This window comes from Saimiri boliviensis, chromosome 9 (assembly GCF_048565385.1).
Source record: "Saimiri boliviensis isolate mSaiBol1 chromosome 9, mSaiBol1.pri, whole genome shotgun sequence".
Taxonomy (NCBI): Eukaryota; Metazoa; Chordata; class Mammalia; order Primates; family Cebidae; genus Saimiri; species Saimiri boliviensis.
In genome coordinates, this window is record NC_133457.1 from 48,489,127 (window position 1) to 48,515,939 (window position 26,813).

Sequence of the window (26,813 nt, forward strand, 5' to 3'; positions counted from 1 at the left end):
CCTGGAAAAATAATAAAGACAGAGAGAGAGAAAGTGAGGTGTCTGGAGGGCTGATAGGCTGTGCCTAAACAGCAAATTTTATTTTTCAAAGGCCAGGAATAAATACACTTTCTTGGCTCTGGTTTATGTCATAGTAAGAGGAAATGCAAATGTATGCCTCACATGGCCTATACAATAGAGAAGTCAGATATGCGATCAATGGTTGTAAAAAGTAACAAAATTTTCTACAATCACAAAGTTTGTTTCCAAACATTATTCACAAAGCTTGTTTATATCCAAACATTATTCACAAAGCTTGTTTATATCCAAACATTATTCACAAAGCTTGTTTATATCCAAACATTATTCCTCCTGGCTGCAGGTATCTCTGGTTTGACCCTGTTTTAAAACTGAGATGTGAAAAGGTTTTTTGGTTTTGCTCATCAGAATATCTTTTAATCGGATTCTCCTTTGTCTACTCCTGACTCAACTTAACTCAACTTCCCCATTCAGGAATCTCTGAGTCAGGAATCAAAGCCATCCCTTATGGTGGCATTTTTCTTTGCAAATATCGACAGTTAAACCATTATCTAGAGTACAAGGCAGTTAGGTAAGTAAAGGTTAAAACTTATTCTTAAAGTCATAAAAAGGTTAAAAGCAGGAACTGGTTGCTGGTAGGGGGTTACTCGGTCTAGCAGTGACACATAATTTTAGGCCCAAACGATATTGTGGTTGATATTAGAAACTGATCATTCATCTTTCAGTTCCTATATTTCCGGATAGCTCGACTGCCTCCAGTAGGAAACTGTGTTTGGGATCAAACTCACCGTATAGTGAGACTCACGCCTTTTAGGGGTCTCACACGGGAGTGTTCCCCACAATTCCCTCTTTTTTTGTTTTTAAATGCAGCTCAAAAAGTTTGAGCTGAAGGTGCTGGAGGGAGGAGAACACAAGGCGGAAGAGGAACGGCAAGAGAATGATGAGTACAAGGAGAAAACCTCCAATGCCAACTAAGGCAGAAAGGGAAGGTAAATGAAAACCACGAGTCCAAGAGGACAACGTGTCCACAATGTCGCGGGCAATAGCGGCATCCTGCGGCAGCTGTCTGCGAGAAAAGTCAATAGCATGAATTTGACGCTGTAAGCCAAAAATGTCCAAAGACAGATTGTTGTGACTCCAAATGCCTTGTAGATGGGCACAGACCAGAGGCCAGTCCCATTCTGAGTCATTATAAGGAGCACTAGTAACACAAATGGAATTATAATCAGCATGACAACGGAAACGGAGACGAGACTGAAGATTATGAACCTTGTCACCCAAAACAGTAACAGTTTGTTCTAAAGCATTAAGCTTAGCCTCCAATTTAGAATCAATATCAATTTGAGTACCCAAAGAAACAGAAACATTGTGGGCTAGATGGTTAACAAATGTGGCAGCTTGAACACTGTGAGCTAAACTTACAGCTGCTGTGGCAGCCGTGGCCACAACACTAACAATAGTCAAAATACTAGCAATCAGAATACCCAGAAAACGTTTGGGGCGGACAATTAAATCACGGATGTCATGTAAAATTTGCAGGCTATATTCATCATACCAGGGGCCAGAAACATTACCAGGAAGCATAACATAAGGGGGTTGATGAACGATGAGAATAGTATGGGTAGGAAAAATAGAGCAATCAATGCAGTTGGTAAGAGTGCAAGAAGGGCAAGAAATATGGTAGTGACCAGAAGAGACGGAAATGTTAACATGACCATAAAGTAAGGCGTAAGGAGAAGCAACACAAGCTTGAACATAATGTTGGGAACGAGAAGGGTAAGAAACACTGTGGGTACCTGCCTTCCAATAACTAGGGGTAAGAGCAGTAAAAAGACACCAGAGAGACATGTAGGTGCGGCCAGAGGAGGTAGAAAAAATAGGAGTGGCCCAGCGGCCAGGGGACTGGTACCGGTCAAAGGAGGTGGAGAGCGGTGCAGGGAGAGACCAATCATAAAGAGTGAAACCAGTAGAAAGGGTATAGGTAAGGGCAGTGCGTTGTTTAGGGTAGCAGAGTTTCCAGGGGGGAGAGGGGTCAAGAGAGGAGTTAACAACATGGCAGCGAGAGTGGGGAACAAAAATTGACCAGAATTAAAGACAATATGCCATGGTGTTACTGCATTCTTCGCGCTGCTTACACCACTACTGGAGTTTTTTGGCAACAAGGGATTTTGGAATGGATCCATCTTCCAGCCAGTCGTGGTAAAGTTCTTTCCCCTTACTTTGATCTGGTGGCTACGTTGGTTGCTAAGGGCAGGCAACGTGCCTTAACTTTGTTTGGCACTGACCCTTTGAAAATTGTCATTCCATATACTAATGCCCAACAGCAGTGGCTGTGGCAGTTTTCTGACTCTTGGCAAATTGCTTTTGCAGGTTTTTCAGGACAAATTTTGTGTCATTATCCTGCTGATAAACTATTACAATTTTATTCACAGTGCTCTCTTATCTTTCCACAAACCTGTGTTAAATCGCCCTTGCCTTCTGCTTCTTTAGCCTTTACTGATGGTTCCTCTTCTGGGATTGCAGCTGGAACGGTCAACTAACAGCCGTTTTCCTTCCAGACAAATGAACATTCGGCACAGCGTGTGGAGTTACTGGCAGTCCAGCATGTTTTAGAAAATTGGGATACACCCTTAAATATCTATTCTGACAGTCAGTATGTGGTTAATTTGATACAAAATTTAGAAACTGCTCCTCTTTCCTTTTCAGACTCCTCTCCAATAATTCATCTCCTCCTTCCCTTGCAGCAAGCGGTGAGAAAACGTTTTCATCCTTTCTTTATAGGACATATCAGGGCTCACTCTACCCTGCCTGGCCCCCTGACTGAGGGTAATTCGTTTGCTGATCAACTAACTCAACATGTTTTCCCTGTTTTATCTCCTATCCAACAGGCTGAGGCTTCTCATGCGCTGCATCACCGAAGTGCGCACAGCCTTCGTTTGCAATTTAAGATAACCAGAGAGCAGGCTCGACAAATTGTTAAAATCTGTATGGCTTGTTTGCCTCACCTGCCTGTTACCCAACATCACGGGGTTCATCCTCGGGGCTTGCAGGCAGGCCATATTTATCAAATGGATGTCACTCACTTTACACCCTTTGGTAAATTACAATATGTACATGTTACCATTGACACCTATTCTCATTTTGTTGTGGCCTCTGCTCATACAGGTGAAGCTGTGAAGGATGTTATTTCTCACTGTTTACAAGTTTTCTCTATTATAGGACCCCCCAAGATTTTAAAGACTGATAATGGCCCTGCCTATACCAGCAAAGGTTTTGCTAACTTTTGTTCTCAGTTTCAGATTTGTCATCGCACTGGCATTCCCTTTAATCCTCAGGGTCAGGGTGTTGTGGAACGCTCCCACGCTGTCCTCAAAACTTTACTACACAAACTCAAACATGGTAGTACCCTTCACTTTATTCATAAGACGCCCCACAACTGGTTGCGTCATGCCTTATATGTCCTAAATTTCTTAACTTTGGATGCCAATGGCTTCTCCGCCGCCAACCGTTTCTGGCACCCTCAGGATAAGGCTATGGCAGAGGTCTTGTAGAAAGATCCTTTAGCTAACCAATGGCATGGACCAGATCCAGTCCTCATCTGGGGACGAGGACATGTTTGTGTTTTTCCCAGGTCTGCTGCCTCGCCAATTTGGGTACCTGAATGTCTTGTCAAGCATGGACCAGTTCGACGGCAGAGCAAACGCCCTAATTGCTCGATTTCGTCGCCTAACACTGACACCGCCACCCCACCGGAGACGCCGCCGCCTGAGACAGACACAACGAATCTGCACACCATTCCACGGCAGTGCCCTGCCGACCTGGTCTCAACTTCGCCGTCTGACTGCCGAAGCGACCCAGCTTGTTCTTGAACAAGGACACTCCCGTTCCCCTGCAGTCATGTTTATTGCCATGATGGCTATATTGTCCTGCCAGGTTTCCCCCTCCCATGCTCACTCTGCTGATTCTTCTCAAATCCTTTGGGCTTATGTCCCTGACCCTCCTATCCTCCGTCCTGTTACCTGGACTGACCCTGCTTTTCCTGTTTATTTGAATGACACTTCTCTTTTTGGCTTCCCTTCCTCCACTCATATTACCCCTCAAACTGCCAATTATTCCTATTTTGCCCAAGCTGCTTCTCTCCCTATGTGTTTTTATGCGTCGAAAATATGGGACCAACTCACTCTCAATAATCGCATTCCCTTCTTACCTGTTCTCCCCTCTACCAATGGTCCCTTTTGCTTTGAATTAGGAATGAAGCATCTCACCACATTTGAAGGCCCTTCTGCCCTCCTTAAGGGCGAAACCTCTTTCTATGCTAGGGACTGGCTTCTCACCTATCTTGGTATCAAAGAGTCATGGAATTCTTCCTCTCCTGATTTCCCGTCTATTCCCCGCTCTCTCTGCCATGTTGTTAACTCCTCTCTTGACCCCTCTCCCCCCTGGAAACTCTGCTACCCTAAACACCGCACTGCCCTTACCTATACCCTTTCTACTGGTTTCACTCTTTATGATTGGTCTCTCCCTGCGCCGCTCTCCACCTCCTTTGACGGGTACCAGTCCCCTGGTGGCTGGGCCACTCCTATTTTTTCTACCTCCTCTGGCCGCACCTACACGTCTCTCTGGCGTCTTTTTACTGCTCTTACCCCTAGTTATTGGAAGGCAGGTACCCGCAGTGTTTCTTACCCCTCTCGTTCCCAACAAAACACCACATGTTCTCACTCATAGGCAGGTGTTGAACAATGAGAACACATGGACACAGGGAGGGGAGCATCACACACTGGGGTCTCTTGGGGGGAAATAGGGGAGGGGCAGCTGGGGGTGGGGAGTTGGGGAGAGATATCATGGGGAGAAATGCCAGATATAGGTGATGGGGAGGAAGGCAGCAAATCACGCTGCCATGTGTGTACCTATGCAACTATCTTGCATGTTCTTCACATATACCCCCAAACCTAAAATGCAACAAAAAATTTTTTTTAAAAAAGAAAAGAAACAAACTTGTCACTGGGTTCTAAGGCATTTGGGCCCTTTGGTTGTCATCAACTGAAAGCCACTGTGCCTGACTCTGACCAGAAGGAAGAGTTACCAAGAGGTCTGGGAGTAGCTTAGGAGATCAAACATTTAGCTTCACAGAGCATTGGTCTCAAACATTTTGCTCTTATAACATCCTAGAGGAATATTAAAAAGTTTATGTACCATCTTGCACATTTTTAGGTTGGTATCTGAGTTTTTCATCATCACTTTTGAATTTTCAAAAGAGATTTTTAGAATATGGCAAATAGTAACATTTAAACATAAAATCTGTTATATCATTCCCTTTAGTGAATCAAATGGAATCTAAACCAAACCATTTGATACTCGCCCTCACTCACCAGAACACTGCAACAACAGCAAACATGAGCAAACTCTTCTTTAGCAATTGACATTATTATTCCCTTTTCTTGTGTTTTACTTTTATTTCCATTCTATTTATTCTGTAAAGTCTTGTATTAAAACATATTTTATAGCTAATCCTGTAATACTTCTCTGTAATAAAAATGCTACATGTACAAATACTCAAATTTAAAAATGTCTTGGGATCAGGCTCTGTGCAGTGGCTCATATGTGTAATCCCAGCACTTTGGGAAGCTGAGGTGGGTGGATTGCTGCAGTCCAGGGGTTTGAGACCAGCTCAGCCAGCGTAGAGAAACCCCGTCTCTACTAAAAATACAAAAATTAGCCAGGCATGGTAGTGACCTTTGCCTCGGCTACTTGGAAGGCTGAGGTAGGAGAATTGCTCGAACCTGGGAGGCGGAGGTTGCAGTGAGCAGAGATCGCACCACTGCACACCACCCTGGGTGACAGAGTGAGACCCTGTCTCAAAAAATCAAAAAAAATATTGGAATTATAAGGCTCTAAAGTACTAAAAGTTTCTTCTCCAGTTATTCATCAATTTTTAGAAGTATGAAATTGATCCTAATTACATACAAAAATAAATTCTGAATGCATTGCTCTGTGAGATGGACGGTGCTGCTTTATTTACATTTTATTTTGAGATGGAGTCTTGCTCTGTCACCCAGGCTGAGTACAGTGGCGCAATCTTGGCTCACTGCAACCTCCGTGTCCCAGGGTTCAAGTGATTTCTCGCACCTCAGCCTCCCAAGTAGCTGAGAGATTACAGGCGCACCACCACGCCCAGCTAGATTTTGTATTTTTAGTAGAGAGGAGGTTTCACCATGTTGGCCATGATGGTCTTGATCTCTTGACCTCGTGTTCTGCCCACCTTAGCCTCCCAAAGTGCTGGGATTACAGGTGTGAGCCATAACACCTGGCCTATTTGTTTTTATAGTTAATTCACGTATCCATTGAATATTACTGCTAGCATGAGGCACAGTTTAGCATCAATTCTATTTCTATTTTTCATTGTTGTAGTTGAAGTGCTGAGAAAATCTTGTTCACAAGTGATGGGAATGGAGTAGGGTTGCCAGATTTAGCTTCTCTTCCCCCATCTACTCTCAACCCCACTGCCCAATATGTGGCTGTCAGCTGAAGTTAAATGTCAGCTATGGAAAACCATTTACAGGGGAGTAAGCAGCTGTTGTTCTGGCCTGTCCTGCATTTTTCCTCCCATCTGTCTACTCTTTGGGGCACTGCCAATTCCCCACTGCAAATCCGGTGGTGCTGGCAGGGCTGCTGGGCACAGTGCTCTACCCTCCAAGGATGGGTGTGGGCTGCATCCTGGCCAATCACAGTTCACCCTGACCTGAGATTGGGCCAAGAGGTAGGTATGTGACCCAAGGAGGGCCAATCAGAATCTTCCTATGGGATCTGACACATAGTCATTGGAAGAAAGAAGCCTTTACTTTCTGGTTGATGATAGTCATGATGATACAGCCCTGGGACTGTTGGCGGGCACATCAGCTGTCTTTTCCTGCTTGGAGAAAGCCTGGCTGCAGCCAGAAGAAGGAAGACCAACCCTTGGAAGGGAAGTAGAGTCAAGAGCAGCATATTCTGAGTCTCCTAATGAGGTGGTATGAGCCCCTGAATTCGGCCATCTCTGAAGACAGCTGTACCCATGGATGTCACAGTTATGTGAGCCAATAAACCCATACTCGTCTTTAATTCTGTTTGGGTTGCTTTCACTTTTAACCTAAAGAATCTGATTAACACACTAGTAGCTTTCTCTTGCGGCTGTTGCAAATGACCACACACTTAGTGCCTTAAAACAATACAAGTTTCAGATCTTATAGTGCTGGAGGTCTGAACTCTGAAATAGGTCTTAAAGGTGAAAGTCAAGGTGTCAACAGAGTTGTATTCCTTTAAAGGCCCCGAGGAAAATTACTTTGCTTGCCTTTTCCACATTGTAGAGGCTGCCCACGTTCCCCGGCTCCTGGCCCCATCCTCACGTCACTCCAACCTCTGCTTCCATGGCCACATCTCCTCGAACTCTCCTGCCTCCCTCCTAGAAAGATCCTCGTGATTACACTGGACCCATGAGGATGATCCAAGATGATCTTCCTATTTCATCCTTAACTTACGGGCAGAGTCGCGTTTGCCATGTGAGGTGACATATTCACAGGTTCTGATGATTAGGGCAAAGAATCTTTGGGAGCCATTACTTTGTGTCCCACATATACTCAAGAAGAAGAATCAGACTTGACCACTGAGGTCACTTTTAATCAGAGAGCAAAGCGCCCTCCTTTTAGGTGGCCCCAACAGGACTGTAGTGCCAAGTTCCCCAGCACTTACCTTGGAGCCGCGGAGGGGGATTTCCAGTGTCTGGTGAGGCAGGGGCAGGCTGGTCTTTCCCCTGCATCTCTGCGTAGTCTGCTCTGGGCCTGAGAAGAGCCAATGCTCCGGAATATTCCAAGTAATTGCCATCGAGGTACAGCTCGCTGGGGAAGGGAGCGGAGCACATTGTTCAGTTAGTTCTACCTCCTCAGATTTGGGTTTAAGGTTTTCAGCTGATGAAATAATATACCGAGTCATAAAATAATAAAGAAATAATCAGAATAATTAATAATAAGCCATGTCATAAAAAATAGGCCTACTGAGCACATCAGTTGGGATTACAGGCGTGAGCCATTGCGCCTGGCCTGATTGTGTTATTTTCAGTAGAGAGGTGTGACTATGCCAAACTTCTAATAACTAAATAAAAATTATAATAGTTAAAGCATCTGTCATTCATAGTCCTTTTTTTTTTTTTTTTAAAGACTCAGTTTCATTCTTGTCCACCAGGCTGGAGTGCAAGGGCATGATCTTGGCTCACTGCCACCTCCGCCTCCTGGGTTCAAACGATTCTCCTGCCTCAGCCTCCTGAGTAGCTGGGATTATAGGTGCCTGCCACCACGCCCAGCTAATTTTTGTAATTTTAGAAGAGACGAGTTTCACCATGTTGGCCAGGATGGTCTCAAACTCCTAAACCTGGGTGATTCGCCTGCCTCAGCCTCCCAAAGTGCTGGGATTACAGGTGTGAGTCCCCTCGCCCGGCCATAGCCCTAAATATGATTAGGAGTTGGAGGTCTACTGAGAACTGGACTGTGCAGATTCAGCAACTAGGAGCTCCTCATATGGAAGCATCTGGATTGGAGTCAACACATGAGCCCTGGAGCCAGCGCCAAAGCCAGCCCAAGTTCCCACAGTTTCCTGTGCAGAGGGCCCACAGCCAGGTCACTTCCTGTGGTAACAGTGGGTACCAATGACAGTTAAATCCTCACCCAATGAAAGGAGAGAGTATTTTAAAATGTAAATCATGAGAATGTCGTGAACAGGCCACCTTTTAGCAATTAGAGCCACCGCAACCTGAGGATCCCTTCAGTTCAGAATTTAAGCCTAGAAGAGGCTTTGGTGGAGTTTGGAGAATTCCAGGTTTTTTGAGGTAATGACATGGTCAGATATAGGATTCCAAATTATACTTCGGCAGAGATTAAAAAGGCGCTTGCAACCTTAACTACAGAGCTGGTGCCCAAGGCCTCTTTAATGAGAGGTGCCTGGTTTGAGTGCTGGGCTGGATTCTGCAAGCATGTTTCGGACAGAGGAGCCAATGTGGCATGTCAGTGCCCATGTTAACATCGGTCTGTGCCAAACAGGCTCTTGATTGGGTCCTAAAGCTCCTAATCAGAGGTTTGCACCATCACTCCTTTGGCACCAATACTGCCATGGCAAGGACCATGCTATCCAAGACAGAATTCCTCAGCAGTCTCCAGATTAGCAAGAGGGGTACCTTTAAGGAACTGCTAAGGATTTCTGTTTTGTTTTGTTTTGTTTTGTTTAGGCAGAGTCTTACCTGTTACCCAGGCTGGAGAGCAACGGCGCAATCTCGGCTCACTGCAACCTTTGCCTCCTGGGTTCAAGCAATTCTCCTGCATCATCATGTTGGCCAGGTGGGTATTGAACTCCTGATCTCATGATCCACCCGCCTCGGCCTACCAAAATGTTGGGATTACAGGCATGAGCCACCTTGCCCAGCCAAGAATCACTTTTAACTTGCATGGACAACATCTTATTTCCAGCTTGAGCAGACTGGGTACTCTGACTGATGCTCTGAATAAAAGCAACTAAAATTGCAGGCTACATATTTAAAATAACTTTAAGACTGTGGCAAAATGCACACAACATTTACCACCTAAGCCATTTTTAAGTATCCAGTTCAGTGGCATCAAGCATTTGCATTGCTGTGCAGTCCTAACCACCATCCGTCTCCAGAACTCTTTTCATCTTGCAAAACTGAAACTCACTCCCTATTCTCCTCTTTTCGCAGGCCCTGGTAACCCCCATTCTATTTTCTCTATATATAAATCTGACTACCCTAGCTCCATGGTGCAAGTGGAATTATACAGTGTTTGTCATTTTGTAACTGGCTTATTCACTTAGCACAATGTCCTCAAGATTCATCTCATGCTGCAGCAGTGTGTATCGGAATTTCCTTCCTTTTTAAGGCTGAATAATATTCCATTGTCTGTATACACCACATTCTGTTTATTCATTCAGCTGTTAATAGACACTTCGGTGGCTTCCACCTTTTGGCTATCATGAATAATGCTGCTGTCCGCATGGATACAGAAATCTCTCTCTGAGATCCTGCTTTTAATTTTTGGGGGCATATATTCACAAGTGATGTTGCTGAATTATATGGTGATTCTATTTTTATGTTTTTGAGGAAACGTCATACTGTTTTCCATACTAGCTGCACCATTTCACATTGTCACCAACAGTGCACAAGGTTACAACTTTTCCACATCCTCATCAACATTTGTTACTTCTGTTTTTTTAATAGCGAGATTGGCATGTCATTGTGGTTTTGATTTGCATTTCCTTAGTGATTAGTGATGTTGAACATTTTTTCATGCATGTATTGGCCATTTGTATATCTTCTTTGATGAATGTCAAGTTAAATTCCTTGCCTGTTTTAAATGAGGTTGTGGCCAGGCGTGGTGGCTTTTGCCTATAATCCCGGCACTTTGGGAGGCCAAGGCGGGTGGATTGCTAGAGGGCAGGCATTTGAGACCAGCCTGGCCAACATGGTAAAACCCTGTCTCTACTATAAAAACAAAACAAAAGAAACTAGCCGGGTGTGGTGGTGTGCACCTGTAGTCTCAGCTACTTGGGAGACTGATGCATGAGAATCACTTGAACCTGAGAGGCAGAGGTTGCAGTCAGGTGAGATTGATTGCACCACTGCACGCCAGCCTGGGTGACACAGTGAGACACTAAGAGAGGAAGTGAGGAAGGGAGGAAAGAAGGGAGGGGGGGAGGGAAGAAGGGAGGGAGGGAGGGAGGAAGGAAGGGAGGGAGGGAGGGAGGGAGGAAGGGAGGAAGGGAGGGAGAGAAGGAAGAAAGGAAGGGAGGAAGGGAGGGAGGGAGGGAAGAAGGGAGGGAGGGAGGGAGGAAGGGAGAGAGGAAGGCAGGGAGAAAAGAAGGGAGGGAGGGAGGAAGGAAGGGAGAGAGGGAAGGAGGGAGGGAGGGAGGGAGGAAGGAGGGAAGGAAGGAAGAAAGGAAGGAGGGAAGGAAGGAAGGAAATCAGGTTGCTTGCTGTTTTTTTGTTGAGTTGTAGCAGTTGTTTTGTTTTGTTTTGTTTTGTTGACAGGGTTTCACTCTGTCACACAGGCTGGAGTGCAGTGGTGTGATCCCAGCTCACTGCAGCCTCTACCTCCTGGGCTCGGGCAATCCTCCTGCCTCAGCCTCCTGAGCAGCTGGGACTACAGGTGCATGCCAGCATGCCAGGCTAATTCTTTGTAGAGATAGGGTTTCACCATGGTGCTAGGCTGGTCTCGAACTCTTAGACTCAAACAATCTGCCTGACTCGGCCTCCAGAAGTGCTGGGATTACAGACATGAGCCACCATGCCCAGCCAAGTTGTAGCAGTTTTTACAAATATATTCTAGATGTTAACCCCTTATCAGATACCTAACTTGCAATTAATTCCTCCCAGTTCATAAGTTTGCCTCTTCACTTTGTTGATTACATCCTTTGATGTATAGAAGTTTTACCTATTGATGTAGTCCAATTTATCTACTTTTTCTTTCTTTCTGCCTGTGCCTTTGGTGTCATTTCCAAGAAATAATTGCCAAATCCAAGGTCATAAAGCTTTTCCTCTGTTTTCTTCTAAGAATTAAAAAAAAAAATCTCTCTTCAAAATGTGTCGATTTGCTGGCAGTTTAATGAGGAATACCCAAAGGTCAACGAATGAGAGAAAATGGGAGCCCAGTGGGGTACACAGGGCACTGACGCCAGCTTTTCCTTTGAGAGCGTCCATCAAACAGCAGTTGGTTTTCATGGATCCTGGAGCCCAGGGGATAGAAAATAAAGTCATAGCCACTGGAGACAAGGCGTCAGGTAGAAAATGCTGCGTGAAGTTACGGCCCAAAATACAAAGTGGGCCAATAGTTTTATTCTCTTAGAGTAAGGATGGCTAGAATAAAAACCCAATTCTCCCTTTTCCCAAAGGACCCTGGGGAAAACTGCCTATCTCAGACTAAAAAATATAAGGAAAAACGTGTCCCCTGAGAACTCACAGACTAGCTCAAATACAGTTTTGTACTCTGCATTAATTAACCATCTGGATGGTTCAAAGAAATCTCAAGTCAAGAATTTAATTGAATGCAACCCTGGGATGGTAGCACCCAGAGTGAATGGCAGACACAAATTCACACCCTGAAGAGGAAGCTCTCTTCAAACTTGAGCTCAAGAAATTGCCACAACCATTTTCCCTGGAAATATGAGTTAACAGTAGAAAAGAAATCACAAAACACACAAATTGGTGTCACCATGGGTAAAAGCCAGTAGAAGCAAGAGATAACAATATCAGACCCCCAAATAATTCAGATGATTGAAACAATTAGACAGAATAGAAAATGACTTGAACACATTCAAAGAAATAAAACAAGGGATTTTTTTAAAAAGAGCCTAGAAAATGACTGCTAGTTTCCTTACCTGTTCTCTACTTCCTCCTTCTTCCCTAAACATAATTTTGTCATAATCAAACATTAGAATTGTACCTGTTTTTTGAACTTTACATAAATTCAAACATATAGTATTCATTCTTTTTTTTTTTTTTTTTTGAGACAGGGTCTTTCTCTGTCAGCAGGCTGGAGTGCAGTGGCCTGATCTCAGCTCACTTCAGCCTCTGTCTCCCAGGTTCAAGTGATTCCCCTGCCTCAGCCTCCCAAGCAGCCAGGACTACATCCATGTGCCACCATGCCTGGCTAACTTTTTTGATTTTTTAGTAGAGATGGGGTTTCATCATGTTGGCCAGGATGGTCTCGATCTCCTGACCTCATGATCCACCTGCCTCAGCTTCCCAAAGTGCTGGGATTATAGGCATGAGCCTCCGCGCCCGGCCAGTATTAATTCTTTTGAGCCTCCCTTCATTTGTACAACATTATGCTTGTAAGAGTCATCATATTTTATTTTTGTATAGCCACAATTAGTTCATTTTCATTGCCACATAGCATTCCTCTATATTAATATACTACAATTTCTTTATTTATTCTATTGTTGATGGAAATTTGCGTTGTTTCTGGTTATTGATTTCCATGAACATTTTTGCATAAGTCTCCTGGTGCCCAAGTACATACATTCACGTTGGATATTTACCTAGAGTGGAACTGCTGGATAACAGACTCTGGAATCAGTAGACACTGCAGTACAGTTTTCCAAGTGACTGTGTGAATACACACTCCCACCACAGTGTATGAAAATTCCAGTTGCTTCAATTCTTCACCAACCCTTGATGGTGAGGAATTTTATTTTCACTATTTCAGTGGCTGTGGAGTAGTATCCCTTCATGTTTTAAATTTGAATTCCATTTATCCCTAATGAGGTTGAGCACCTAATATTTTTACTGGCTATTTGATAGTTTTTTTGGTAAGTGCCTATTCAAGTTTCTTGACCATGTTTCTATTGGATAATTTCTTTCTCTTAATGATGTATGGGAGTTATATATATATCCTGCCTAAGAAACCTTTTTGATTATATACATAGCAAATATCTTTTCCATTTCTGTGGCCTGCCTTTTCACTCTCTTAATGGTAATTCTTGGTGAACAAAAGTTGTTAGTTTTAATGGAGTCTAACTTAATCAATCTTTTCTTTTATGATTAGTGCTTTTTGTATACTTCTAAAAAAGTGTTTCTCCACTCCAAAGTCATGATGATTTTTTTTTTAACATTATGTTCTACAAACTTTATTGCTTTGCCTTTCAACTCTGCAATCCATCAGCATTGATTTGGGGGTATGATGTGAAGTAGGGATCAAGCTTCTTTATACCCCATGCTTATCTCCAATGGCCTTATCATCATTGATTGAAAAGACCATCTTTTCCTCGATGCCATGCATTGTCATCTTTGTCAATAATTAAATGTCCATAAAGGTACGACTCTGTTTCCAGGCTTTCTATTCTTTTCCATTGGTATACTTTTCTATGCTTGCAGCAATATTACACTACCTTAATTTCTGTAGCTCTATAAGAAGTGTTAATATCTGTTAGAGAAAATTCTCCTGTTCTGTTCTTTGTGTTCAAGATTATCCTGCTTATTTTTTGCCACTTATATCTCCATATAAAATTAACAGTCAGGTCTTTTAAGTAATATAAGAAAGCCATTTTCATGGCTCTTTGATTCTTCCTGCACCTCCCACCTTCCGTCTGGGATCATTTTTCTTTAAAGAATGTGTGTTAGTATTTCTTTTAGGGATGATCTGCTTGAGATAAATTCTTCCAGTTTCTGTTGGTCTGACAATGTCTTTGCTTCACTTCCATTTTTGAAAAATATTTTTGTTGGGTATAGAATTCTTAGTTGGCATTTTCCCTTCAGGATTTTGAAGATGTTCTATTGGTAACTGACTTCCACTGTCAGATACCAGTTTTGAAAAGTCAGATACCAGTTTTATTGTAGTTCCTTTGAAGGTAATGTGTTATTTATTGACTAATTTTAATATTTTCTCTTTGTCTTTGGTCTTTAATAGTGCTATTATAATGTTTCTAAATTTTCTTTGTGTTTAACCTTCTTGGGATTAACAACTCTATTTGAATCTGTGTTTTATGTCTTTCATCAGTTTAAGTTCTTAGCTATTATCTTTTCAAGTATTGCTTTTGTCTCATTCTCATTCTCTTCTCCTTCTGGGACTTCAATTACACATGTATTGATTATCTCACTTATCTACTAAGTCTCTCTCTTTCTTCTTCTTCTTTTTTTTTTTTTTTTTGAGACAGGGCCTTGCTTTTTTGTCCAGGTTGGAGTACAATGATGTGGTTATGGCTCACCATAGCCTCCACCTCCCAGGCTCAAGCAATCCTCCTGTCTCAGCTCCCTGAGTAGCTGGGACTACAGGCGTGTGCCACCACATCTGGTTCATTAATTTTTTTTTTTAAGAGACGAGGTCCTGCTATGTTGCTCAGGCTGGTCTCAAACTCATGGGCTCAAGTGTTACTCCCACCTCAGCCTCCGAAAATGCTGGGATTACAGACGCAAGCCACAGCAACCAGCCTATCTACTTATGTCTCTTACCTTTTCTTTTGACTTTTCTTTCTTTTGTTATTTCATGCTTCATTCTTTCTGGATATTTTCTTATGATCTGTCATCATTTTACTAATTATCTCTCTAAATCTATCAAAAATGCTGTTAAACCCATTTATTAAGATTTTAGTGCAATGGCTCATGCCTGTAATCCCAGCACTTTGGGAAGCCAAGGTGGGTTGATCACCTGAGGTCAGGAGTTCAAGACCAGTCTGGCCAACATGGTAAAACCCTGTTTCTACTAAAAATACAAAAATTAGGAGGTGTGGTGGCACATGCCTGTGGTCTCAGCTACTGGGGAGGCTGAGGCAGGAGAATTGCTTGAATCTGGGAGATGGAGGCTGCAATGAACTGAGATCATGCCACTGCACTCCAGCCTGGGCAACAGAGTGAGACTCTGTCTCCAAAAAAAAAAAATAAATAAAAAGAAAAGTTAATCTATAATTGTATATCCAGCAAAACTGTCTTTCGAGAATGAAGGTTATATGTGATATGATGGCAGTCAAACTTTATAAATGGGGAGAAATCTTGATAATATAATGTGAGTAAAAGAGTCACAAAATCATACACACAGTATAATTCCATTTTGCAAATAAACACATGCATGCATATATAATAATATATTTGTCAATATCTGCAAAGGTTACACCTTTAAAAATAGTATATTACATTTGGGTCATGTCAGTTCTAATATTTTCTCCATTTTTATGTTTGAAATATTTAACTTACTGTTAACTTAAAATATAGTGTTGGCTTTGTTTTGGTTTTAGAGAAAACCTTGTAGTATATCAATCAGTAATCACATGAACTACAGCTGGAACACATGATATAATATGCTTATATTAAGGTTAGAAGAAATATTTTTAAAACCGTAACTCACAAGTCTGGCAATCTCTGAGTTGCTCAGTTGAAGGCCCCAAATGCAGATCTCTTTCTCCAGTGTGTAACACTCATCTTGAATTGTCATGAGCGAAGGTTCCAAGGAAACTGGTGGGATTCTTGGTGGGAAGTCATCAGGTCTTACAAGCATAAACTGGAGTGTAAGAAAAAACAGCATGACAGTGGATATCATATGTAGAAGTCTATGCATCTGAATATGTGGAAAAGGAATACTGTTATTACACAACAACATCAGAAGAACATTTAAAATAGTATTGACTTTGAGCTGGGCACAGTGGCTCAAGCCTGTAATCCCAGCATTTTGGGAGACCGAGATGGGCAGATCACCTGAGGTCAAGAGTTCAAGACCAGCCTGACCAACATGGTAAAACCCCATCTCTACTAAAAATACAAAAATTAGCCTAGTGTGGTGGTGCTATGGCTGTAGTCTCACTCCTCAGGAGGCTGAGGCAGGAGAATTGCTTGATCCCGGGAGGAGGAGGTTACAGTGAGCTGAGACATGCAAATGCACTCCAGTGTGGAATGCATTTTTGAGACTCTGTCTCAAAAAAAAAAAATAGTATTAACTTTGGATCAAGTGTGCAAGACAAACTTATAAAGTTCCTGCCATGTTCAAAGCTCCATGAAAAGTCCTACAGGGCAGAGATTTTTCCAGCAGATTACCTAGTGTTATTAGGTCAGAAAATCAATCTAGTCAGTTACAACCTTCCCTCCCTTCCTCCCTTCCTTCTGAGTCTCACTCTGTCACCCAGGCTGGAGTACAGTGGGGTGATCACAGCTCACTGCAGCCTCAAACTGCCAGGCTCAAGCAATCTTCCTACCTCAACCTCCCAAGTAGCTGGGACTACAGGTGGGTGACATTTTACTTGGATAACTCTTTAATTTTTTGTAGAGATGTATGTCACCATGTTGGCCAGGCTGGTCGCAAACTCCTGGACTCAAGCAACCCTCCCAACTCAGCCTCCCAAAGTTCTAGGGTTATAGGTGCAAGCCACCATACCCACCCTCTTTTTTCTACTTTAACGAAATAGAAAAGAAGGGAAATTTTCTGAGTGTCTCTTATTAAGGATAGTAATGATCTCATGAGACCTTTATTTTAATGATTTTCAAAATCATAACGGAGACCCCACCCAAGCAACTCACCCAACATAAAAACAGTCCTTATGGTGGTACTGATGCATGCTGATACCATATATGGGGTCATGATGTTAATTGCATTTCTGATGGCGATTGCAATGAAAAAAATAATAATTGAATATTGCTGAAGGGACTGGTTTGAACAAGTTATGATTAGCACTTATAATTAAGTAGTGGAAGCTGATTATAAGAACTATAGATTTTAAAAAAATGACTTAGGAACAATTTTACCAAAAAAGGGCTGGTTCTGGGAAGGCCTTCCATTGGGATGAGCAGGGAGACATGGCAGGGACCCCAGCAAAGGCACTGTGACAGGAAGGATGAGAGAGATGTTGGAGGCAGAGGAGGGAGGGCAGAGTGGAGGCGGTGCTAGGTAGAAGGAGGCTTGGAAGAAGGAAAGGAGGGAGGGAGCAGCTGCCGGGGAGTTGGAAGTTCAGAGTACAGAGGGAGAGTTGGGGTCTGGCCCAGCCGTCTTTGGAGTGCCAGGCCCTCTCTTCTGGTCTGTGAGGTGTCCATTTCTGAAGTTACCCATTTCATCTTGGTGCTGACCTCTCCTCTCCTCTTTCCCCCTCACATCCAAGCCCTAGATTTAATCTCAGAAAAGATCTGACATCAGAATATTTTCTCAAACCCGGGGCTTTAGGAGTCAGAATTCTGACTGCTGGTCTCACTCCAAGTGAGCCGGCTCAGGAGGGGAGGCGCGGGCGAGTGCAGTTCTGGCTTCATGGCAGGGACCCCGGAAGCAGCCGAGAGAAGGAGCCCCTCACTTGGAGGGGTCAGCGGGGGTGGCTGGAGTCCCGGGAACAGAGGTCCTGCAGTGATGACTGAAGTGCTGACTTTTAAGCTGGACCTTCCAGATGTGGAGGAGGGGCCGGTGGCCTTTCCAGGGAAGAGGTGTGAGATCAGGCCCTTTGGAAGGGGTGGGAGGGGCCGCTGTGGAGGTCAAAGTGGGAAGGGAGGAGAAGGGCGGAACAGGCCCTCAGTGGCAAGCCAGGCTTTGCCCTCCACTCAGTCAGGAATGCAGAGCGGGTGACACAACCAGCTCTGGGCTTGCAAGTGAAATTACCTTTGCAAAAAATTATAACCGAGAAAATTATGACAGTGAAAGAAATCTGACTTAACCAACTCCTTTTTGCTTTTAACCTTCAAACTGTCCTTGCTCATTCCTGAGCACAGCCCAAATGAACCTGGGGAGGAACTTAGTGTATATTAATAGATTAACTTTGAAATAAAGATAATAACAACCTTTTCCCAAAACAAATCCCCTTCTTGACTGGGGACTACACTGTCTTTTCAGGAAAATTAGCCACAAGATTAGAAATTACGGTTTAAGAGTCACTGTGGTAAAACCTGAGATCAGTGCTTGGGACAGTATGCAGACCCTTTGTTCCAAAGCACCAGCTGGCCCACTCAGATGGATAAGCTGTCTCATCTGGTCTTGTGGACCTTACCCAGGAACTGACTCAGTGCAGGAAGACAGCTTCAAATCCCTATGATTTCATCTTCAACCCAACAAATCAGGATTCTCCACTTCGTGACCCCCCTACTCACCAAATTACCCTTAAAAACCTCAATCCCAAAATTTCGGAGAGACTGATTTGAGTAATAACTTGTCTTTTGCATGGTGTGGCTGGCCTGGTGTCAATAAAATGTTTTTTTTTTTTTTTTTTTTTTGAGACAAAGTTTTGCTCCGCGGCCCAAGCTGGAGTGCAGTACCATGATCTTGGCTCACTGCAACCTCTGCCTCCCAGGTTCAAGCGATTCTCCTGCCTCAGACTCCCCCCAGAGTAACTGGGATTACAAGCACCTGCCATCATGCCCAGGTAATTTTTTTTTTTTATTTTTAGTAGAGAAGGGATTTCACCATGTTGGTCAGGCTGGTCTCAAACTCCTGATCTTGTGATCCACCCACCTCAGCCTCACAAAGTGTTGGGATTACAGGTGTGAGCCACTGCACCAAACTCTTTTTTTTTTTTTTTTTTTGAGACAGAGTTTCGCTATTGTTACCCAGGCTGGAGGGCAATGGTGCAATCTCGGCTCACCACAACCTCCGCCTCCTGGGTTCAGGCAATTCTCCTGCCTCAGCCTCCTGAGTAGCTGGGATTACAGGCACGTGCCACCATGCCCAGCTAATGTTTTGTATTTTTAGTAGAGACGGGGTTTCACCATGTTGACCAGGATGGTCTCGATCTCTTGACTTTGTGATCCATCCGCCTCGGCCTCCCAAAGTGCTGGGATTACAGGCGTGAGCCACCGCACCCAGCCAAACTCTTTCTTTACTACAATGCTGTGGTGCTATTTGTGCAGCAGGCAGAAAGAAGCCCTTGGAAGGTGACACAAGGACTGAGGACCCATGTGCCTTGGGAGTAAACCCCAGCCAATTCATTTTAGAGAAGAAAAAGAAAAGAAGACCATACACTCACCTTCTTGAGCACCTGGTCACTGTCAATGCTGCTTTTCAGGTCCCTTTTGACGACTGGACACGTGGATGTCTGAGACTGCGCTTGGTGCTTCTCATACATTTTCAGAAACTTGAAGAATCAAAACGATGGGCAGGGGTGCCGTTTCAGATCTTTGCTTTCCTTCGTTTGCTCTTGGCATTGTTTTATAGTGTTAGATTTCACTTGGATTCTGAAAACACTAACTTGCCCTGAAACTGAACATACAGGTGTCTTTTTAAGGAGCAGAACATACTTCCTCCACTAAAAACATCAGGACAAATATCGCTGCATATCCTGCTTTGAGAATCTTGAAGTGCTTCATTTACCTTAAAATGGGACTAAGGAATCAAAATGGCAACCACTGAAAGGAACTGTTCGATTTCCCTGTTCATGGGTCTATGTCCTTTTAGATTCTTCAAAATTGAGGCAGTACCCACTGGAACTCAGTTATAAAGGAATGCAATTAACATTAATATTGGTTACTAAAAATTACCAAGAATATACTGATTTTTAAATGGCATAGTTCCCTTTACAGACACAATTCTTTCAGATAGTCATGTATCACAGTGGTTAAGAATGTGGACTTTGGAGTTGAGTGGTCTGGACTTTCGTGTTTTCTCTATCTCTTGACTCCCTGGGTAGCCTTAGATAAATTATGAAGCCTCTTCAAGTGTCCATTTTTTCCATCTGTAAAATGGATTATGGGCCAGAGTGATGTTTTTGAAAGTAAATCAGGTTATATGACTCTTCTGCTTAAAACTCTCCAATGGCTTCCCACTACATTTATCTTTATTGAATTTATTATATGCTTATTCCACCAGTTATTGAGAGAGGTATATAAATGTGAATTTGTCTATTTCTGCTACTAATTCTTTCAACTTTTGTTTTACATATTTTGAAGCAGTGTTATTAGGTGCCTATACATTCAGAACTGATAAATCTTCCTGGGGAGTCTACTGTTTGGTTATTATTCAATATTTCTGTTTATCTCTAGTAATGCTTTGTGCTTTCAAGCCACAGTTCCCAAACTGCACTGAGGTGCTTTGGGGCACTGCCACAGATTTACAGGGCACTATAGGATAATTTGAAATTTCCAGAGAAAGCCAGCAACATTGCAGAGATGCCACGTGAATTATTAGCTGGAAGTATTTTACAATTTCTTTTCTTTTTTGTACTTTAGTTTCTGGGGTACATGCAGCTCATGCAGGATTGTTGCCTAGGTACACACATGGCAATGTGGTTTGCTGCTTCCATCCCTCCATCAGCTATATCTGGTATTTCTCCCCTCGTTATCCCCCCTCCCCACCCCCCACTGTCCCTCCCTTATCCCTCCCAACTGACCGCAGTGTGTGACATTCCCCACCCTGTGTCCAAGTGTTCTAATTATTCAACACCCACCTATGAGTGATAACATGCAGTGTTTGGTTTTACAATTTCAAATTAGATCACACTTGTATTAGTATCCTATTTTTACATAGCAAATGACCCCATCATGGGTGAAAAGCATTCTAGAAAGGGGAATGAACCAGTAGAATGCAGAGACATTCAAATACTGGGGTAAGGGAAATCATAGTATCATCGTTCTGGTTGGGACTTTACAGATTATCTAACTCAGTACACTGGGTGCTAAAACCAGAAAAGCATGAGGCAAACCAGGATCACTGTTAACTCTAGCAATCCTCCTCCAGTGACGGCCATCACCCCCGTGTCCCTCACAAGGCTGTGCTCCAGGCTGCTGCCGAAGAGCAACCAGACTTGGCAGCTACAGAAAACCGTTTCGTGGGGGAGTTCGACCTTTTTTCTTTTTTTTCTGTAGAGGCAGGATCTCACTCTGTTGCCCAGGCTAGAGTGCAGTGGTACAATCACAGCTCACTGTAACCTTGATCTTCTGGGCTCAAGGAAGGAAAAGAAGGGACTTACTTCAGCTGAAAACAGAACTGGGTCTCCTGACTCCCAGGACTGTTTCAGACACAGATATGGGCCATAAAAGCATGCAGAGAATGGCCGGGCGGGCGCGGTGACTCACGCCTGTAATCCCAGCACTTTGAAAGCCCCAGGAGAGCGGATCATGAGGTCAGGAGTTGGAGACCAGCCTGGCCAACATGATGAAACCCAGTCTCTACTAAAAATACAAAAAATTAACTGGGCATGGTGGCACGCGTCTGTAATCCCAGCTACTTGGGAGCCTGAGGCAGGATAACTGCTTGAACATGGGAGGCAGAGGGTTCAGTAAGCCGAGATCGCACCACTGGACTCCAGACTGGAAACCAGAGCAAGACTGTCGGGGGGGAAAGAAACCCCAAAAAACAAAAAAAACAAGCACTCAGAGAAAATGATGACCCTCCGCCCCCACGCAGGCCAAGAGGAGTGGCCTCGGAATGAAACCCACCTCAATGGCACCCTGATCTTAGACTTCCACCAGCCAGAACTGTGAGAAAATTCTGTGGTTTAAACCACCCAGTCTATGGTATTTCATCATGGTATTCCAAGCTAAGACAGGTAGTATACAGTATATCGCTGACATTATGGATTATTCCTCACCAACAATTAAAGTATTTACAGATGCACAAACTACCCACATAGATTCTGCAAATGCTCTAAGAAGACACTTTTGAGTCTTGAGTTTTTTACTTGATGTTTTATCACATTTATCCAAGCCAGTATTGATTTAATCATTAATGAATATTTATTGTAGGTTTAACTAAGGTGTGTGTGTCCCGCACTGTCTAGGTTTTACTTCTCTTCTGAAAGTGCGTCTCCCTCCCCAGTGTCCTGGAGATGGAATAGTGTGGGTGCCGGAGGAGAGGCTGAGAGTGGGGGCGGCTGGACCCTGCCCTCTGTCCCGAGGGGGATGCAGAGGGCCCCGCTCTGGGCCCCTTCCCCGTCCCACTCCCCACCCTTCCAGCTTGGACAGCTCCTTGTCCCACCTCGGAGTCCCCTGGAACACGGAGAGGGCTCGCAAGGAGGGGCTGCTTCGCGCTCCCTCGCCGAGGCTCCCGTGCATTCAATACGTTTCCCCAAAGAATCCCTGCTGCCCACCCCAAGGCGAGGAAAAGCCCAGCTGCGTGCACTGTCCCCACCCCCACCCTGCGGCTGCGCGGGTGGGTAGGGGAGGTGCGCCTCGGGAGAGAGCGGGGAGGTGCGTACACAAGGTCTCCATGGAGCCGCGCTCCCGGGATCGATCGAGCATTTCTCCCCGGGTCTCGCAGTTCACGAGGCTGGGCAACCTCCTCCGGCCCCCCTGCCCGCCCGCCGGGCGCCCGCACTCACTCGCGCTCATTCTCCGCGACCCGGGCCGGCTGCTCGCCTGGCGTCCTGCGCCCTGGAGACTGCAGCGAGGGGCGGAGGCTGGGGCCGTGGCCACGCAGGGCGCGAGCTGGAGAAGGCAGGTGCTGGGAAGCAGTGCCGGGCTCATCAGAGCTCGGGCTCGGGCTTGGATTTGGAGAAATTGAGAAATCCTGGTGTCCTCGCTGCAGGTCAAGCTTGCCGCAGCCAACGTCGCTGAGGGACGCGGCCTGGCAGGGAACAGGGGAAGCGGGGGCCGGCGGGCAGGCGTCCCCTTTCATCAGTGGGGAATCTAGGGGAGACAGAGGCCTCCGAAGCTCGGGCGCTCCAGCCTGTTGCCGCCACGCCCAAGGCCGCCTTGGACTAGCCCTGGAGCCCCTGACACGATTTCCCTGGGGCCCCCCCTCCCCCTTCCGCCACCACGAGTCCTCTTCTTTCTGCTAGAGGGGTTTCCTGGAGCGATTGCTTCCCCGTCCCAATCCCAGGAGAAAGAGGGCGCAGGGATACAGGCAGAAGCTCAGGGGCTAGGCCTGTAATGGAGTTTTTCTCGGGAATGCTGAGGAGAAAGATGCAAAACAGCTGAAGCTTTCAGAACTGGATGGAGAGGAAAAAGAAGATTTTAAGAAGCTTCACCGGCCGGTCGCGGTGGTTCACACTTGTAATCCCAGCACTTTGGGAGGCCGAGGTGGGCTGGTCGCGAGGTCAGGAGTTCGAGACCAGCCTGGCCAACATAGTGAAACCCTGGCTCTACTAAAAATACAAAATTAGCTGGGCGTGGTGGCGGGCGCCTGAATTCCCAGCTACTGGGAAAGCTGAGGTGGCAGAATCATTTGACCCTGTGAGGTAGAGGTTGTAGTGAGCCGAGATTGCACCAGGGCACTCCAGCCTGGTGACAGAGCGAGACTCCTTCTCAAAACAAAACAAAAGAAAAAACCTTGCTGCAAGCAGTGGTTTGGGGGTATAGAAAAGAAGGATTGGGAGGATGAAGTCGGCAGAATAGAGTCTCCCAAAGATATGTGTGCCCTAATCCTGGGAACTTGTGGATATATTACCTTACATGACAGAAGAGAGTTTGCAGAGGATTCAAGCTAAGGACCTCGACGCGGGGTGCAGGTTGGGAGAAAGGTTAGCCTTAATTACCCAGGTGGGCCCAGTGGAATCACGGAAGTCTGAGAACGTAACATTGAGAACCTTTTAGGTTGGGTAAGAGAGAGATGCAATGAGAAGGATTCTGCCTGCTGTTGCAGCCTTTAGTGGGAGAGGTAAGCAGACTTACGCCGCGGAAGGTGGGCAGCCTCTAGAAGCTGGAAAAGTGGAGAAAGGATTCTCCCCAAAGCCTCTCTGAGGAAGCACAGCCCTGCCGACTCCTTGATTTCAGTCCAGTGAGAGCTGCGTGGGACTTCTGCCCTCCACATCTGGCACATACGTTATCTATATCTATCTTAGAATATAAAATAGGTGCTTAATGAATATTTGTTTCATGAAAAAAAGTGAATTTAAAAAAGAGTTGGATTAAACAAATTCACAGTAAACTGCAAATGGAAAGTAACCCCTTCATTCCTGTAGGGCTGGCTGTAGTTTTCTAAGCATATGTTTTAAACCCAACTAGCTCTAATGGGAGGAAGTCTGGGCTCACCGTGAAGTGAGGTGGGTCAAGGAGGACGAGAAGGGATTCTGAATTTGGTCCAACATGACTTCCGGTGGGTGAGCCCTCAGGAGTCTGTGCCCCTCTGTTATTTTTGTCTCTTCTTTTCCTCTCTCTGCTGGAACGTATAGCTTTTCTCAAAGCGTTCTATTTTGTGCATGGCTATTTCAGCCTTCCTAAGACAAAAAGCAGAGGAGGACAGTGAGGGAGGAGAGTTCCAGACCAGGCAAGAGGGCACCTGCAGGGCACTCACTGGGAATCAGGGCAGATGCTTAGGGAGCAGAGGAACGGTCAGGAAGGCCAGAGCCCGAGGACAGGGGCAGTGAGGGGCAGAAGCTAGACAGCCCAACAGAGCTGAGCTGAGGATTCTTCGTATGCACTGTGGACAGGTTCTTTTTTTTTTTTTTTTTTTTTTTTTTTTGAGACGGAGTTTCGCTCTTGTTACCCAGGCTGGAGTGCAATGGCGCGATCTCGGCTCACCGCAACCTCCGCCTCCCGGGTTCAGGCAATTCTCCTGCCTCAGCCTCCTGAGTGGCTGGGATTACAGGCACGCGCCACCATGCCCAGCTAATTTTTTGTATTTTTAGTAGAGACGGGGTTTCACCATGTTGACCAGGATGGTCTCTATCTCTTGACCTCGTGATCCGCCCGCCTCAGCCTCCCAAAGTGCTGGGATTACAGGCTTGAGCCACCATGCCCGGCTTGGACAGGTTCTTAAAGGAACTGTGTCACTATGATTTGGTTCAGCTGCTAGTGACAGAAACCCAGTTTCATAGTTGAAGCAATACAGAGGGTCACCTTCTTTTCGTGTAAGTGAAATTCAGGAGTGAGAAGTCCAGAGCGGCTGCAGAAGCTCCACGGTTATAAAGAACCCAAGCAACTTTTACTTTATTACTCCTCTATCCTTGCTGTGTGACTTCTACCTCATGGCCCAGAATGGTTGCTGAACTCCAGCCATTTTGTCCCAAATTCAGGAAAGAGAACTGGACAAAGAAGGGCCATTCTCTCTCTTTAAGGTTATCTTCCAGAAACTGCACATGACACTTGTACTTATATCCCACTAGATTAGGGATATGACCTTTCATGATCATACCTAGCTGCAGAGGAGGCTGGGAAATGTAGTCTTTATTATAGGCAGCCATGTGACCACCTGACAATGGGAGCTTCTGTTACTCACAGAAAAAGGGAAAGACAGATATTGGGAGATAACTAGCACCTGAGCCACAGTAGCTGGTAGCTGCCAGGGCCACAGTGATGGTGGGTGCAGTGGTGAGACAGTTGCCAGTTTATCAGTACTGACACAGAATTTTTCGTGGCCACTTTGCCAGCTGGGGACCTCCTTAGCCAGCGATGCCCCCACCTGCCTCCCAGGTCCCACTTGGTCTCCAGCCTGCTGCTGGAGGCACCCTGCCCACTTAGCCTGTGTTATAGCCTGTACCCATGTTCAGTGGTTTCCAAGCTCTTGTCCCGCATCCAAAAAGAAAGAGGACCCTTAGCTGGGCATGGTGGCGCGTGCCTGTAATCCCAGCTACTCAGGAGGCTGAGGCAGGAGAATTGCCTGAACCCAGGAGGCGGAGGTTGCGGTGAGCCGAGATCGCGCCATTGCACTCCAGCCTGGGTAACAAGAGCGAAACTCCGTCTCAAAAAAAAGAAAAAGAAAGAGGACCCACTGACAATTCGAAGAGTGAGGAGGGTGGAGAAGAATTGTATTGAGTGACAGAACAGCTCTCAGCGGAGAAAGGTGCAGGAGTGGTCCCTCATACCAGCAGTCACGTGCGCTTCTCTCCCAGTATGGCTGGGTCAGGGCTTTTACAGACTCAGAATGGCACGTGTGTGCTGATTGGTTTGTGAATACACACAAAAAAGTTAAAGTGAAGACGTCACTCAAAGATAGGCACGACAGTGTAGAAAACCCTTAGGGAAGTGTAGGTATATGTAAAATAGGTGAAATGTGGGGATCAATCAGAGGAAAGCTGCAAAATATCAGGCACCTCTTTTACCGGCTGTTGCTGAACAGGGCAAAAAATATGATGTCAAAGTCTTATTGCTGAAGTTGACAACTTTTTTCTTATTCAAATTAATTAACTCAAATTAACTGAAATTTTATTCAAATTAATTTGAGTATTCAGTTTGACATTTGGTCATAGGATGGAACTTTTCACTTTCCTTCATCCTCCCCACCTCCCAGCAATTTTGCTCTCCTGCCCCATAATGAAGTTGAGTTCACAGATAGGGCCTTGGGAATGCAACTCAGCACCCCCTCCCTTTTTCAGTATAATAACATATTTTAAGCTTAACACACAAGCAAACTGCTAAGAGGGGGCCATTTTTTACAACATGAAGGCCCACTTGCCTTGTAGATGCCTCATATCGAGGACTACAGCCCTCCTCCCACACC

The 26,813-nt window shown here is 45.0% G+C and overlaps 1 protein-coding gene across 2 annotated transcripts in view; it reads right to left on the reverse strand.

The window, feature by feature from the left end:
* Positions 1–22,873, reverse strand: part of LOC101029016 (uncharacterized) — a 62,410-nt gene extending 39,537 nt beyond the window's left edge. For both annotated transcript variants that reach the window (XM_010330414.3, XM_074405372.1), the window contains exons 1-4: positions 22,756–22,873; positions 19,468–19,700; positions 15,888–16,040; positions 7,744–7,889 (exon numbers count right to left, since the gene is read on the reverse strand). In XM_010330414.3, coding sequence (XP_010328716.3) covers positions 7,744–7,889; positions 15,888–16,040; positions 19,468–19,566 — 398 coding nt within the window. In that variant the 5' untranslated portion in view covers positions 19,567–19,700; positions 22,756–22,873. The remainder of the gene's footprint in view (positions 1–7,743; positions 7,890–15,887; positions 16,041–19,467; positions 19,701–22,755) is intronic.
* Positions 22,874–26,813: the final 3,940 nt, after the last annotated feature.